This window comes from Alternaria postmessia (genome assembly GCF_024291825.1).
Source record: "Alternaria postmessia strain BMP 2775 chromosome Unknown scaffold_12, whole genome shotgun sequence".
NCBI classification, from domain to species: domain Eukaryota; kingdom Fungi; phylum Ascomycota; class Dothideomycetes; order Pleosporales; family Pleosporaceae; genus Alternaria; species Alternaria postmessia.
Window position 1 is genome coordinate 1 of NW_026260085.1, and position 14,667 is coordinate 14,667.

The 14,667-nt window shown below is 51.2% G+C and overlaps 7 protein-coding genes across 7 annotated transcripts; all 7 read right to left on the reverse strand.

Moving 5' to 3' along the window:
• Window positions 1–455: 455 nt before the first annotated feature.
• J4E82_002887 (uncharacterized protein) lies at window positions 456–1,083 on the reverse strand (the record flags this gene model as incomplete). Its single annotated transcript, XM_051729182.1, has 3 exons — window positions 456–521; window positions 575–805; window positions 865–1,083. The coding sequence occupies 3 exons, from the start codon at window positions 1,081–1,083 to the stop codon at window positions 456–458; spliced, it is 516 nt and encodes a 171-aa protein (XP_051590897.1).
• A 1,418-nt stretch (window positions 1,084–2,501) lies between these two features.
• J4E82_002888 (uncharacterized protein) lies at window positions 2,502–2,870 on the reverse strand (the record flags this gene model as incomplete). The annotated part of the gene is made up of 1 exon (XM_051729183.1): window positions 2,502–2,870. The coding sequence occupies one exon, from the start codon at window positions 2,868–2,870 to the stop codon at window positions 2,502–2,504; it is 369 nt and encodes a 122-aa protein (XP_051590898.1).
• Window positions 2,871–4,185: 1,315 nt separating this feature from the next.
• Window positions 4,186–6,059, reverse strand: J4E82_002889 (uncharacterized protein; the record flags this gene model as incomplete). Its single annotated transcript, XM_051729184.1, has 3 exons — window positions 4,186–5,583; window positions 5,636–5,745; window positions 5,798–6,059. The coding sequence occupies 3 exons, from the start codon at window positions 6,057–6,059 to the stop codon at window positions 4,186–4,188; spliced, it is 1,770 nt and encodes a 589-aa protein (XP_051590899.1).
• Window positions 6,060–9,329: 3,270 nt separating this feature from the next.
• Window positions 9,330–10,168, reverse strand: J4E82_002890 (uncharacterized protein; the record flags this gene model as incomplete). The annotated part of the gene is made up of 2 exons (XM_051729185.1): window positions 9,330–10,097; window positions 10,157–10,168. The coding sequence occupies 2 exons, from the start codon at window positions 10,166–10,168 to the stop codon at window positions 9,330–9,332; spliced, it is 780 nt and encodes a 259-aa protein (XP_051590900.1).
• A 559-nt stretch (window positions 10,169–10,727) lies between these two features.
• On the reverse strand, window positions 10,728–11,565 carry J4E82_002891 (uncharacterized protein; the record flags this gene model as incomplete). Its single annotated transcript, XM_051729186.1, has 3 exons — window positions 10,728–11,275; window positions 11,323–11,362; window positions 11,407–11,565. 3 exons carry the CDS (start codon window positions 11,563–11,565, stop codon window positions 10,728–10,730), a joined length of 747 nt encoding a protein of 248 aa, XP_051590901.1.
• Window positions 11,566–11,801: 236 nt separating this feature from the next.
• On the reverse strand, window positions 11,802–12,235 carry J4E82_002892 (uncharacterized protein; the record flags this gene model as incomplete). The annotated part of the gene is made up of 2 exons (XM_051729187.1): window positions 11,802–11,841; window positions 11,892–12,235. The coding sequence occupies 2 exons, from the start codon at window positions 12,233–12,235 to the stop codon at window positions 11,802–11,804; spliced, it is 384 nt and encodes a 127-aa protein (XP_051590902.1).
• Window positions 12,236–12,675: 440 nt separating this feature from the next.
• J4E82_002893 (uncharacterized protein) lies at window positions 12,676–14,290 on the reverse strand (the record flags this gene model as incomplete). The annotated part of the gene is made up of 4 exons (XM_051729188.1): window positions 12,676–13,419; window positions 13,466–14,054; window positions 14,110–14,192; window positions 14,240–14,290. 4 exons carry the CDS (start codon window positions 14,288–14,290, stop codon window positions 12,676–12,678), a joined length of 1,467 nt encoding a protein of 488 aa, XP_051590903.1.
• Window positions 14,291–14,667: the final 377 nt, after the last annotated feature.

Sequence of the window (14,667 nt, forward strand, 5' to 3'; positions counted from 1 at the left end):
GTACTACGGTTACGGTTCGTACTTAGAGCTTTTTTTGGACCTCCCGTACGTACAACACCAGAAATCGACCCGTACGTGCCCCAAGATAGCTTCAAACGTACCGTATTACGGTACGTTGGGAACGCTGTCTGGGTAGGCCATAAGCCAAACTTTCCAGCTAATACATAATGACAATTTCACATGTCAGGAGACAATCACCGCTGCATGTCATCCTTTTCTTTAGTGCTTAACTACTCGTTCTCTTAACAGATGATAAGATCCCTATAGCGGGTAATTCACCAAGTTTTTAGCAATCTGTGATCCAGAAAAGCAAGAGTGTATTGAAATTAGGTACAGTGAGTCGCAAATTGCGAAATACAGTATAACAGAGATAGGAGCGATGTGAAGGTCACTTGTCGTCTCAGTAACCCCCAAGATTACTTAGAAAGATGGCTCCATGTTTCAGATAACCATCTCTACTGGCAGTAAAGGTCGGAGGTCTTGCTGTCGAAGGGGCATGAATCAGGAGCCATGACAGCGAGCTGGGTCGAGTTAGCGGATTGCTATGATCGGGAAGCTTGTAACAGTGACTCACGTTGATGTAACCACCGTCACCCTCAGAGTTGAAGTGGTTGTCAGGGCCCCACATGAAGAAGCAGTCATAGTCGGTGTTGAGGACACCAGACTTCAAGCGGACAGAGGTGAGCTCGCGCATCTGGTTAGGCTTGGAGACCTTGTAGCCCATGTTGTAGCAGACAGCGGCCTCGTTGGGCTTAGCGCGCCTGGACATCTCGGCGGTGGTAGCCTTGGTGAAAGCCTCACGAGCCTGAGAAGCGACAAAGTTAGCTGGGAATCTGGGTATGGTGGATAGGGAGTGCAGCTTACAGCAGTCCAATCGGCAACGTTCTTGATGGTGTTGAGAGCCTCAGTTGCGGAAACACCGACAACGGCAGAGGCAGCACCACCAATGATGGCGATGGTAAGAGGGTCAAGACGCTTGTTCAGGGATCTCTCCTCAACTGTGCCGTTGTGAGGGTGGATAGGGGCAGTAGGGACAGCAACGGCGGCGCCGGCGAGGAGAGCGGTGACGAGAGTGAACTTCATTTTGAATGAGTGATGTAGCGAGTGAATCGGCTAGTAAATGAGGGAGTGTTGCGGTAGTGGAAAGGACTGAAGGCTTGAATGCTGTGATGATGAGTACTAGAGAGTACTTCCCCGTGTCTTATATACCCATCGTCTTGCGCCGATCGCGAACACATGTAGCAAAGATGAGTTATTCGGTCAAACTCTCGTTGTGATGTTGGTAAAGCCTTCAACCCTGAATCCGCCATGTGGGCTGTTTCCATGAGGCTCTTGGCTCTAAGCTTAGAGTCGTGAGGCTGATCGGCTTGGCCAGGGAGATTACCGATATGTCTTGCAGATATGTCGCAAACACCTGGTATCCGGTAAGACGTCAGGCTTTTTAAAGTTCGGTTTGATCTTATGTTTCCAGCACTTCTCACCAGCAAATGTCAACCATATACCTACTGCAACGCACTTTCACTGCGATCAGATGCTTGCGGTAGGCGTTTGCTGCGATTTGGATCGCATTTGGTTTCAATATTCATCGCATAGAAACGCGACGTCATCACATCCCAGGTACCCCAGAATCCAAGATAGTGGTTATGCGGTTAACTTACTCGAGTAGGCCGTGTGTCGTGGTTTACCCTTGGCGTCAGCATACTGTACCCGGGGACGCGCCGAATACCCGCTACTAACCACAACGAGGTGAGATCGACACCGAGAATTAAGCCGTATGGCCATTTCGGTGATTCTCATATAAAAAACGTATTCTTTCTGGCGCAATCTGCTGACATACGCTAGGGTCTGTACCGATTCAAACCGATCGAACAGCCTCAAAACAGTTGCAATGGTTGCTTGGCACAGTACGCAGGTACGTACCACGTGCGTACGTGCGGTTATCACAATCATAGCAAGCACACTGGCTATCCCTAATGACTACTGTGATCGTCCGTTCTACTGCTGGCTAATCATGTTAGTGCTATCACCTCGAGGCAGTTCTGTGATTCTACATTCTCAAAGACCAATGTGGTTAGCAATGTCAACGTGTATCGCCTCTATCTCGATGTCTAGTATGAGATTCTCCACCACGCCCCTGAGCTTACGGCACGTTAGTATCGCTCGGTCTCGGGAACGATTCGTTGTAACTTGAGTAGAGAGAAACGCATCTGAGGAAGATTTGTCGCATCGACGCTTATGGCACCCATGGGCCGCTGCTAGAGCCTGCTCTTCGCGGAATGTTTTCTTTTGGGGTCGCAAGGCTTTGAATGTTGTTGTATGTAGAAGCTGTATATCGGGGGGAACGTATCTACCATGGATACGGGTTGGTGGGGTGAAGCGGGCCGGGGAGAAACAACGAGCGATCGTCATGAAGTGTGGATCAGTCAATAGCTAGGAAGTTAGACACAAAACCGAAAAACATGGAAGGTTAGTAGAGACATCAACAATACTCTCGCCCACCCCTAACAACGCTCTCTCCGCATATTCTCGAACATCTTTACCAATTTCTGTGCCTCCACTTCGTCGCAAATCTTGCCTGCTTCGAGCTTCTGCGAGAACTCTATGTGCTGTGCCACGTCAACGTTAGTAGCAAGGATATCGGTACCTTCAGCGAAGTCTTGCCACTGCTTTGAAGTAACACCCCGAAGATTTCTTAGACTCTGTCCAAGAAGAAGCTTCACTCGGTCGAACTGCGCAATGGAATGCTTCCCATCATTGATTGGAGCGTTATTCTTCGCTGCTTCGATTTCGTACTCGGCGTCTTCATGCCACTTTTTGAAGAGCTTAACGAGGAAGTGATCATCATATTGTGGCTTGAGTGGTGGGTTCATAGGTGTTTCTCGTATGGACGTCAAGCGTGAAGTGTGCCGGCTCGTTGATTGTAATGGGAGTATTGCAAGTCCTGATGTCAGTATTGTCTCCGCCGACTCTTCATCTTATTTTCTGCCATGCTCAGCAAGCGCGACGAAGTCTAGATACGGCACTCCTTCAACCCATTCCTCACGTGGGAAGGGCTTCTCGTAGAAAGCGTCTCGTGCGGGAAATCTAGTTGTCCCACGCTCTCAAGCCACTTAGCTCGCGGCCAACGCCTTTCATGCCGCTTCGCTCGTGCATTGAGGTCCATAAACGGGATGTATTTCGGCCACTTTGCCCGTGGCCCAAGCTCTTCTTGGTGATCCTTGAGCGCCGTGGAGTTCCAAGTACGGAACGGACGGCAGCCAGCGCGCTCTTGGCCAGCTTTTCTCTTGGTAGACTGCCAGAGCTGTTATGTTCAAGTAAGGCACTTCTGTTAGCCAGCTTTCCATGGTGTAAGCCTTGTGGTAGATATCTTCCAGCTTTCCAGGACAGCCTCTGAAAGCCGATCCAATCTGCTGGTGTGACTGAACTCGAGTTGGCGACGTATCGGCCCATGAGAGCACAAGACTGTTTTTTGAGTCAAGCAACGCCAATTCTGAAAGCGCGCACTTTGCGCCGCATCCTAAGAGCCTTGATGTCGTGTGCGCGCCGTGCCTTGCGCTTCGCCATTATGATCTTCATGTAGTGAACGCGCTTCCTGTACTGTTGTAGTCTAGTAGGCCAGCGCGAGACAACGCTATTGAGCCGGTATTGAAGGCGTAGACGCTCGAAGCTGACACGATTTCATCACGTATAGTGCTCGAACCCGCAGCCTTAGTAAAGTCAGTGTCATCGAAAATAAATAGAAGCGCCATTACCGACCATGTTTGGATGCTTGGCTATATAGATAGCGAGCCGAGATAGCCGACTAGGTGGCCGAAGATGGAACGAGAGCTGAAGTGTCAGTGAAGTGACCATATTACCTTCAGGCTGCCACGCCTTCGACATTGGTATCATCTGTGTCATAGTTATCGCGAACCCCTTAAACATGTCTACTTTGCTGTACGTAGTACAGTACTGTTTCCATCTATAATCGTCGTAGCAAAGAAGCTTTTGTATTATATGTCATGTTAAGACCCAGGTCGGATTCCAAAACGACGTCATATGTCAAGCGTATGAGTGATACCATACGAGAAAAGAAAGGGGATAATGCTGATCGCGTGAACAAATTCAATTACCTAGTGTATTTCTGTTACTAGGCTTATCAAAGCTTCAGTGCTATATGGAGTAGCCATATAGGTGGTGGCACAACTACTGCCATGAGCTGCTCAGACTGGCACTCGCCTGGCATTTGGGCACAGTGTAGCTCCTGTTAGGATCACTCTCCCATGTGATCGTTCCACTGCTGCTGATCTTCACAAATTTGTATTGGATGGCTGAACCTGCTGCCAATGGCACGGTGATCGTCCAGACCGGGTTGCTAGTGGTGTAGCTGCTTGCGGAGAGAGTAAGGCCGCTGGCAGGTCTCCAGTTACCCAGCTGCGCAGTGTTACCGGTGATCTTGATAGTGTCGCCAGGAACAGTGGTGATGCGGTGGGTGAAAGAAACCGAAACAGCTGTTGGGCATGCAGTTGATGTTCCAGTAGCAGTGGCAGTCTTGGTGGTAAGAGTGGTTCCAGTGGTGGGCGTAGCAGCGCCAGCAACAAGAACGATGGGTTCGCCATTGCTGACTGTCACACAGATCTTACCGCTGCCGTCGGCAGTAACAGCAGCGCCGTTTCCGTAGACGTTGCTCCATTTTCCGTTAGCCTTCTGGGTGTTGAAGCAATGTTGCTGGTTGGAACTGCTTCCAGCGTTTGTGGTGAGAACGATAAGGTTGCCACCTGCGCGGCTCCAGGCGTAGGCGTTGTCCGCTACATACAAGTGGGTGTGATCGTTACCGGCAAGACCTCCTGCAGACTTCCTTGCAGCAGTCAGCTTCTTGATGGCCTGGTAGAGATTCGCGTTAGTGTTGAAGCCGCTTCGCCAGAGGTCTTCTCGGTTGGCTGGGTCGTCACCACCGGCATAGCCTTGTTCGGTACCATAGTAGAGGATGGGAATTCCTCGCGCGAGGATGACGTAAGCAAGGGCGTTCTTGAGCAGAGTCTGGTCGTTCTTTACGTTCAACCAACGCTTGTTGTCGTGATTGTCGAGGAAGGTGCCGAGAGCGGATGGGTCAGGGAAAGTGTTGCTGACGGTGTTCATCATGTCTACAAGCGCCTGAGCGGAACCGGTCTGTTGGTAGAAGTTGTTCATGGGGTAGTAGGTCGCGTAGTTCAGAAGACCGGGCATAAGCTTGGCGTACTCAGCAAGGTAAGTCGGGTTGCCATCGAACACTTCGCCGATGCTGTACACGCCAGTTGCAGCAGAGAAGCCAGGCCAGAAGTCTTTCTCAACGTGCTTGACGGTGTCGATTCGAACGCCATCGAAGCTGTATTCCTTGACAAGCCAAGAAACCCAAGTGTTCAACAGGCTGCGGATCTCCGTGGACTGAGTGTTGATGTCCGGGAGACCGGCAATTTGGCACTGCTCGATACTGCCCTGGTTGCTGTAGTTGATATCGCAGGCGGAGTGGTATGAGGATTGCTGGTTTAGTGGCGAAGGCTTGTTGTTGGTGATCGCACCTGGGCCCATGTGGTTGGCCACAACATCGACCATGACATAGATGCCCTGTAATGGATGAGTATACTTGTAGTATGGGTGTCATCTGGATTTGCCATACCTTAGCATGAGCAGTGCTGACCAAGCTCTTCAAGTCGGCAGCAGAACCGTAGTTTGAGTTGATCGAGTAGAGATCCTCAGCCCAGTAGCCATGGTATCCAGCAGCCTTGTCTGGGCGTTTGTTAGTACGAATTCTCTGTAGATGTTGACGGGGAAAACGTGCTTGCAACGACCGGGGTGATCCAGATGGCATCGAATCCTAGCCCTTTGATGTAGTCGAGTTTAGACTCGAGACCCTTGAAGGTTCCGCCGCAGTAGTTGCCAAGATTGCTGCATGCTCCGCCGCCAGTATCGCTACTGCTGCGAGCGATGCGGTCGGTGAGAACGAAGTAGATGCTGCGAGACTTCCAGGCGCTCGTGTCGGCAGCTGCGACAAGAGAGGTGAAGTAGAAGAGAGCAGTTGTGATGAGTTTGAAGAACAACATCTTGACCGACTCGATGCTTTTGCAAGCGGAGTGCTGAAGTCGTCAGGCTGTGATGTTTTCGTTCTGGATGAGGCCGGCCACTGGATTTATAGACGTGCCACGAGTGGGTATCACAAGGCCATACGCAGTCCCTCCGCTTACCCCACAATGTTTTGTAGACTCCGAATCGCGCTTGCCGGACGTTGCGGGTGACTTCAGCGCCTGTTCGCGATGGTCGCGGATACTAAGAAATCGAAGCGTAGACGAAGAACGATGGTGTCGCGTCGGTCCGTCATGAACCCACTGAAAAAAGTGTAACTAGATGATCATCTTACAGTTGGCGATCTCTCGGGCCGAGTTGGAGGCGTCAAGTGTACCTCGTGGACGTCTGAAACATATCGGTGGATACAAGAGAACGGTCAGAGACCCGGATCAGGAAGCTGCGGAGTGTTTAGCCATTGGGTTTGCCGTCTAGGCTGTAGTATTGGCGGAAGCACGCGTCGCGCTGTTTTCGCGTTTTGGCCCTAGGGTGAACTAGAGGCTAGGAAACTTCAGGGGAAATGAAGGAGGTTGCAGGGTTGAAATGATGATGCCAACGTAAGCGAGGTGATGTGCCTCGGGCCCCGGGCGTTAGCGTCATCATCACGATGGCGGAGCCCCGCATTCCGGTACTTAGCAACGTGCAAGTCAATTTAAGGTGCGGGCCGGATGCGTTTTGAGGTCTGATGACCGTCTTCTATACCCGCCAGCACGGCCTGAACTTGCTGACACGCATTCATGCCGACAGCGAACCAATGAACGTTGAAGAGTTTTTCCGACCACGACCAAGTTGGCAAGTCGCCGAAGAACGCTAGATGCTTCTATTAGAGCATGCACAGAAGGCGGATGGTGTCCGGTATCTAGCTCATATACCCAGTCGACGAGGCCTGGGTTTGAGGATTTCCACGAATCCACGTGTTTACGGAGATTTCAAAAAACCTGGAGCCGGACTTAGCAACGGATGACAGGGCGAAAAAACCTGGAGTGCAGGTCTTGGAGGGCGGTAGCCATGTCAAGAACATATCACAGCCCTTTCAAGGCACCGCTTGATCAACGAGCCGACATCGATCCAATCAAAGCTAAACGTGTTACACAGGCATACGGAAAATTCAAGATCGCAGGCAAAGAACAAAACTCTCGTCTTGTGTTAGTATCTCCAGCGTTGCTCCTAGATCATTCGCATCTTCCGATCTATTGCTGTCTCAAGGTAGTCGACACTGTACTACCGAGAAAGCTAGATCCGTTCAAACCACCATATTCACAATCTCTTTACCTTCTCCAACAATCTCTCCATCCTCACATCCAGCTCCTTGACTACATCCCATGGCCTTAGTCCTCGCCCTACACCCACGCCCATAACCTGCGAATATACACTCGCCCAAGCCGGATACTTCTCTCTCGGGTTTCTCGGCATGCATTCGTCCCTCCATTTCCGTTCTTCTCTCACCAATAGATCAATCCGCGCTAGCAACAGATGAATTTCTCGTAACGTGGGAACGCTAGCTGCGCGGCCGATAGTATGATGTTCTGAAGGGGGCAACAAGCCTTCAGCAGCTTTCCATCGCGCTTCAGCTGCGAGGGCTAACTGGTCGAGGTCTGAAGCGCGTACAGTGAGTGAGTGGAGAAGGTCATCGTGTTCAGCCCAAGCGATATCGTCGTGAGGGGTGGTTGGTGGAAGGCTGAGCGGGTGATTGGTTAAGCCTTGGGGCGCGGAGGTTGAGGACCGTGGTGTTTGTGTTGTAGGGTCTCGAGATTGTGCTGATGAACGATGCGTGAAGACTGTGGAGTAGGGCGCAAAGTCTGAGGTATGTGGTGATGCGCTAGCGGTAGAGTAAGGTGGCTGATCAGAGATACGTGCGGCTTGTGCAGATAAGCGGGAATCGTAGAATAATGGTTTTGGTGTTAGGGTTGACGTGTGTGAGGTTCGGTGTGAGGAATGAGAAGTTTGAACTGGAGATGGCGAGGCTTCCTGCGAAGAGCGGGAACTCTGACTATGTGAGCCAGCTGAGGGATGAGCAGATACTCTGGATGAAAATTTCCGAAGCATTTCGCAAGGTCGTGTTATGTATTTGTTAGGACGACTGTTACACATTGGGAATATTGTAAGAATACTGGGAGTAATGAGGTGGCGGAAGCGCGAAATTCACTGTGCTCTATCACTGATCTTAGCTGTTTACATACAAAGTGTACTTGTGAAGTGAGTGACGCGGAACTATATTGAATGTTGCCAGGAGTATCTCAACAACATGGGCGAGAGAGCTCGTATTATAATCCTCTACCGTAAAGGTATTCGTGATGTTTCACTCACGCAGTTGAACAGGATGTAGGATAGCGTATACGCTTACCTAAGATATTGAACACAAGTTGTTGATGTGGAGTTTCTTCGCAGCAGCCTAACGCAGACCATCAGTCAAGATCAATAGGAAGCCCAGACTTGTCAACAATCAAGCCAGCTTGATCGCTATCAAGCTGGCGCATCAAGCTGGCTATTCAATCAAGCCAAGCTGGAGTAGAGGTACAAATCAATCAAGCCAAACAATCAAGCTCATTGATTTCAACCCATCAAGCCAATCAAGCCAAGCTGGGGTACTCAGCTTGCTTGGCTTGATTGTTGACAAGTCTGAGGAATCCAAGGTCGCCTTTACTCTGTACACGTGGATGTAGATATCCCATCTGTGCGCAGGCGATGTTGGTCTCGATGAGAACCATCATGTTGACGATCGCCAATTCGTGTGCGCCGCGAAATGGAGCCAGCGTTGTCATTGCGATACCTCGCAACGAGCTGTCGAATTCTTCTATGTCTGGGAAGATAGGTCCGCCGAGAGAGGAGAGACCTGTTGTTCTCATATGCACGTAACATGACCCGAGCACTCGCCAAGTAGATGAAAGAGTACAGCAGCAATTGTGTCCACTAGCCAGAAACTGACTGCACGTGGAGCGTACCTGGAGCAGATCGCGTCACTCCACGCCTAATATATGTAGGATGAACGTTCACTGACAACTTTGCCTTCTTGTTTCTCTTTGAGCGACATAGGAATACTCACGAAATAATGGTAAGTACCGAAGGTCATCCGCGGAAGTTTCCGGGTGTGGCATCTGTGGGGTGCTTTCTGTCCAGCATTCACTCTGTACACGTGGAAGTAGATTTGCATTGTGCATATGCTATGCTTGGCTAAGGTACATGAGATTGAGGTCAAGACTCCATATATAGAAGGTAAATATGCCAGTGATAGTCACGCGACAATGCTGACGCTAATTGCCCGACTCCATCTGCTTCCTCCACTCCAGGACGAAGGCCCTGCCTCGGTCCATACGCGCCTTCATTCCTGGAGGCATCGGGCCAAAACAAGCGGGCCTTTGTCTGCGGCGGTTGGCATGCGTGAGCTTACGTCGCTTCGACGCCTGTTCCTCCTCTGTCGACGAATGTTCCTCCTCCTTCTTTTGTTCCTCCTCTTTCTTCTTGAGCTCGTTGCGCTCTCGCTTCTCTTCGAGTTCTTCTTTTGTAAACCGCTCCGCGTATGGGATTCTCTTGTCTTGTCCCTCTTGGCCAGTCTTCTTTAGAAAGTTCATATATTCGAAGTCATACCAAACAGAAATGCCTATCTTGCCAGTCTTACGCATGGTGGTGACGATCGAAGCTGGTATAGGGATCCTAAGGCCTTGAGCCTTGGACAACACAACCGCCATCTGCTTGGCTTCTTCAGCCGATTCCTTGTACGAGAAGTCGAAAAACTTGCGTGTGAGCTCTCGCGTGTTGAGGACGGCTGCGTTGGGAGGTGACACGGGCGTACCTGGGTTGCTCCCACCCGGTTGCGTTGGCGTCTCAGCTTTCTTTGGACTCGGCTTCGGCTTGGCCTCCGGCTCATTCTTGCGCTCCTCTTCTTCTTTTTGCTCCAGCTCTGTCTGCAGCTCGTCGCTGTATTTGATCTTGTATACCTTGACAGGGAAGTCTTCAAGCTGTTTCCCTTCCTTGTCGTGGACGGTCAACGCAATATGCATCCTTCGGTCATCGAGAGGTTCCTGGTTAAATTAGTGTTGGCTTCAGGCAGGCTGGTGGGACCAAGCGGGTTGCGTCTTACCTTGTTTGCCATCTTGGTTTCTGTGATGGATCGTGTGACGTGGCGGCTGCTGAAGCGTATGACAGCACTGTTACCTGATCTGGGTATACAATGGGATACGTGCTAAGGTGTGTGATGTAAGAAGAATGGAGTGAAGGGCAGGATGAGACGCGGTTTTGTATCGTCCTTCCAGGGTCCAGGGTGAGAGAGACGAAGTGTATCGCTATTCATGCAGAGTTGCGAGACCCACTTCCATGTGTACAAGTGAAGGTGACTTTGAGTTTTGGATTTTCATGACAGCTGCCTAGACAGTCTGCACAGTATGAAAACTCAGCCACATATTTTGTACATCTTAGACCTTCTTATTGATAGTCGCTGAGCTTCCTCGTAGATGCGCGGCTTATCATCTTCCATTCAGTGAGATTCGCAAGGTCAGCGTCGTAGTCTCGCGTACTCATGGTCTGCAATGTTCCATGTGGACTACGAGCTTGTGCACTTAGAAGTATTTGATGGTATAGTAACTATCCTCCGGCTGGCTCCGTTGGGTATCGTCCTTGAGTATGCAATAATTCCAACTTGTTCCGTCCCGCTCCTACTTCTTGTGCACCAAACACAACAGCGACGCAAAGGGATCAACACCGTTACTTTCAGTCTTGGCCTTCTTCGAATCCTTCTTCTTGGAGATGGTCGTAGCCAATGCTGGAGGCAGCTTCACAACAATCTTTTCTCTTGTCATCTCCATCTGCAGCATATGCCTCTGAGTGCTTTTGTCCACGGACTTCTTGATCTCTTCCTCTGCTTGCCCCAGGCCCTGGGCAAGATCCTCAGTATAACCGACTTTCTTTCCAATCCCAATGCCGTGCTGCGTTCCGAGTTCTTTGCCTTGCACCAGTCCCATCTTCAGTCCTTCTGCCTGCCCCTGTTCAAACCCGACTGCCAAGCCTTCCGTGATGCCGGTACTTCTGCCCTCCTTGATGCCTTGAACGTATCCATAGTCTTTTCCAGCATCAAACCCACGATCGTAGGCTTCTTTGCGAGCCTTGGGCAGTAAATCCCAAAGGGATATTGTTGCTGCGTCGGTCTGTACTGCGCATGAAGCTGTCAAGGCGGAGGTTTGGGTAGCCTGTGAGACCGAATTGGCTGTGCCAGGATTAATGAGGGGTTATAAAAGAGTTTGGTGTGCATACTGGCATTGAAAAGGCGCAGGAGCGTCTCGTAGATCGCAAGCTATCCAATTAGCGAAGGCAGATGACAAGCCAATACAAACTCGCCTGAGTCTGCTTCAGCTGCACCTCATCGAGGCTTTGGTCTTCTTCGTGAAGACCCGCGAGGAAAGTCTCAAGCGAGACACGATTGCGCTCGATCTTGTTGGCCTCGTGGACACGATCGAGCAGAACTTGTAGGCGGTCTGATGTGGGCATCATTGGCATGCTGTAAGTGTAGTGAGGTTGTTGAGAAGGCAAGAGATCGGGTTAGGTAGAAGGAGCTGTCAACAAAGCTAGGGCTTGGCGAGTATCAAACAGGTAGGCGGCATGGAGACGGCTTCACCTCTCATCGGGTATCATTATACGATAATCCATCCTAAATCACTCGAGTGGCTCGATTTACAGTTTGTTTGACTTCCGCAAAACCTGTCAAGGCATCCGTGCTCCGGTATGATTTGCATCTACCGCGGAACATCATGATCCACGACTTCTACATTGTTCCTACACTGATCAGATGGATACAGTAACCATGGACTGGCGACGACGCTTACCCGACAGGATCCATCACAAAGGCGGCATAGTACTTGGCATGGTACTGGTGCCTCCATCCCGGCTTTCCATTGTCTTTCCCACCTGCTTTCACCGCCTCTTCATGGAATTCTTCCACCGTCTTTCTATCTGTACACCGGAACGCGACATGAGTAGCAGCTGCTTCTGCATCCTCCTTGGCGGTAATAAAGAAAACGATGTTTGACCTGTCCGGACCTAAACCGACACTGCGGTTATGGAATTCCTTCTGTTTGCTGTAACCAAGCGGCGCGAGCGCGGTCAGGTACCAGGCTGTGACTTCTGCGAAACGCGATGTCGGAACGGTGATGCCAATGTGGTCAAGCATCGTAGAACATACGAAAGGAACAAAGGGGTATCTGGTGTATGAAGTACTACCAGAGGCCTACGTATTTAACAGAACGATGGACCTCAAGACTGCTTACTTATCAACCGCAATTGATACGGCTTGGAAATCCGGATAGAGGCTGAGTGCGGGGCTTACTAGTCCATTTGCTCAGTAAGCACACGCGAAACCAGCTGCTTCTCAGGTGTCAGACTCGCGTATGACCATTGGGCGCAACTTTCTCTCAAGACAGAAGAAAATGTAAAATCTGAATTGACATTCAATCCAAAGCAACGTAGACGGACATGCGTATGAGGAACCATACAGAAAACTGACTAATAATACAAACATAGCACATGCTATACAATTCCAAACGGTTCGGCTCCGCGAGCTGCTCGTCTGCGGTACAATTCCTTCATAATCTCCATTTGGCTGCACCGCGACTAATAGTCAAACCGATCTGGCAGCACGAGAGGAGCGACCAACGTCCATGTGTAGATGCCGTAGCAAACCCATGCGCTGATGATCTTCGCCCAGCTGGCCCAGTATGTTCGTCCAACGGGGACGAAGCTACCAGACACATCCTTCTCGTCGAAGTTGGTGGTGAGGAGAGTAGCGACCCATGTTGTGCTGAGGAAGAAGATGATGTGGAAGAGAGTGTAGTTGTATTGCGTCGCGTTGCGCTCGTCATCGCGCGGGTTCTTCTTGCTAGAGGGCTCATCGTCCTCGTCCTCGCTGTCTGAGTCGTCGAGAGCAGAAGCAGGAAGCGAACCGGACTCTACAGCGGCGCGCAAGGCAGCTTGGCGCATGTCACGGCGTGATTCAGGTTGCTGTGTGACGAGACCATGCTCGTAGTCTTCAGTGCCGACTTGAGCGTAGCCGTTTCCGTGAGGGTTGCCCTGGGCGCCAAGAGCGAGGCCGTACGTTGCTGCACGGGTGGTGGTGTAGGCAACAGTGACGAAAGTGACAATGGCGCCGATGATGATAGTCGCCTTACGAGTTCCACGGGCACGGATCAAGGGGTTGCATTGATGGTCGTCAGGTTCCATGCCCACAGCGGACAAGGTGAGATAAGTGCAGTAGACGGCTACAATGGCGGACTGGGCGAGACCTGCTCGGGGGTTGACGTCCTGTACTGCGGGGTGAATCGATGCGACGGATGAAATCAGGAGCAGGATCAAGTTGATCTGTTGAGGTCAGCCAGCTTCGGAAAACATAGAGAGTTGCACTTACCGTGATAGCTGCCTGGTTCATGCCACATCCGCTCTTCGCAAAGAAAATGTACATGATTATGGTCATGGCGATCGAGGCGAGGTACATGGACATGGCACTACCAACAAGCATGCCTGTCCAGACGCGCGACTCGGTAGTCTCAATCTTCTCCTGGCAGTATTCGGCCCAGTTATGCGCCAGATCGACAAGCAGAATGAGTCCAATGAGAAGGAACAGACACGCGCCAATCATGGCAAAATAGTTGCCCCAGACGATGAAGAACGAGTTAGGGATGAAAAAGGTCAGAACGATCATGCCAATCCAGCCCATGATCTTGGGAAGCCAGAAACCGTTCTGTATGGTCGCGCGACCGTCCTTGGAAGACCGTACTCCGATGAGCATAAGCGCCATAATGACGTGGAAGAAACCGAGCGCGAAGTTGATGCGCTGTACTGCGACATATCCGTAACATTGTTCGCCGTGGCATTTGATGTCGACATAGTCCAGAGTGAGGTGAGCCAGCTTCTTCATGGCCCAGTCGGTGAGCATGATCCATGAAACAATCGAGTTGACCAGAAGGATGAGCGCGTATGCGATACGGGTGGCGATGCTACGCGACAGTCAGTACACATTCGTACATACCGCCCAACGCTCGCAAGCCGTACCTGTTACCGCATTTCCCTCCGCAAGAGCCCATGACGGCGCTGCATGTCGCGGCGCCACAGCAGGAGGCGGCAACGCTCCAAACCTGGCCATGTTAGCGGCGCGCAATCGCGATGGAGCGTGTCAACATACCGTACCCATGGCGGGCATGGCCAGAAAGGGTACAGATAGTAAGGCGCCCATGATTGAGATGCGCTGAGTCGCCTATGTGGTGTTGTGGAGAAGCTGGGGAGGCACGAGGATGAGGCCGGTGACGTTCGCGCGCTTGCATTGCGGCTCCTTCCGCCAAGTCCAGCGCCTTGGCCGCCTTATCTCCGATCAGCTGCAATGGCCATGCTTCACTTGCACTCTCCCATCCACTCTTCAGACATCGGTGTGGTGTCTCGGGGCCCGCCTGACTTTGTGTTTGTTTCGTACTATAGACTTCCTTCACGTCGCTCTTTTCCGTGCGCCTTATCTTGCATATCTTTACCTGCGGCATCTGCTTCTCGGCTTAGCAAGTGCCGATATCAGCTCCAGTCCGCTGCGATTGCGCAACTCGACGTCTCCCGCATTCGATG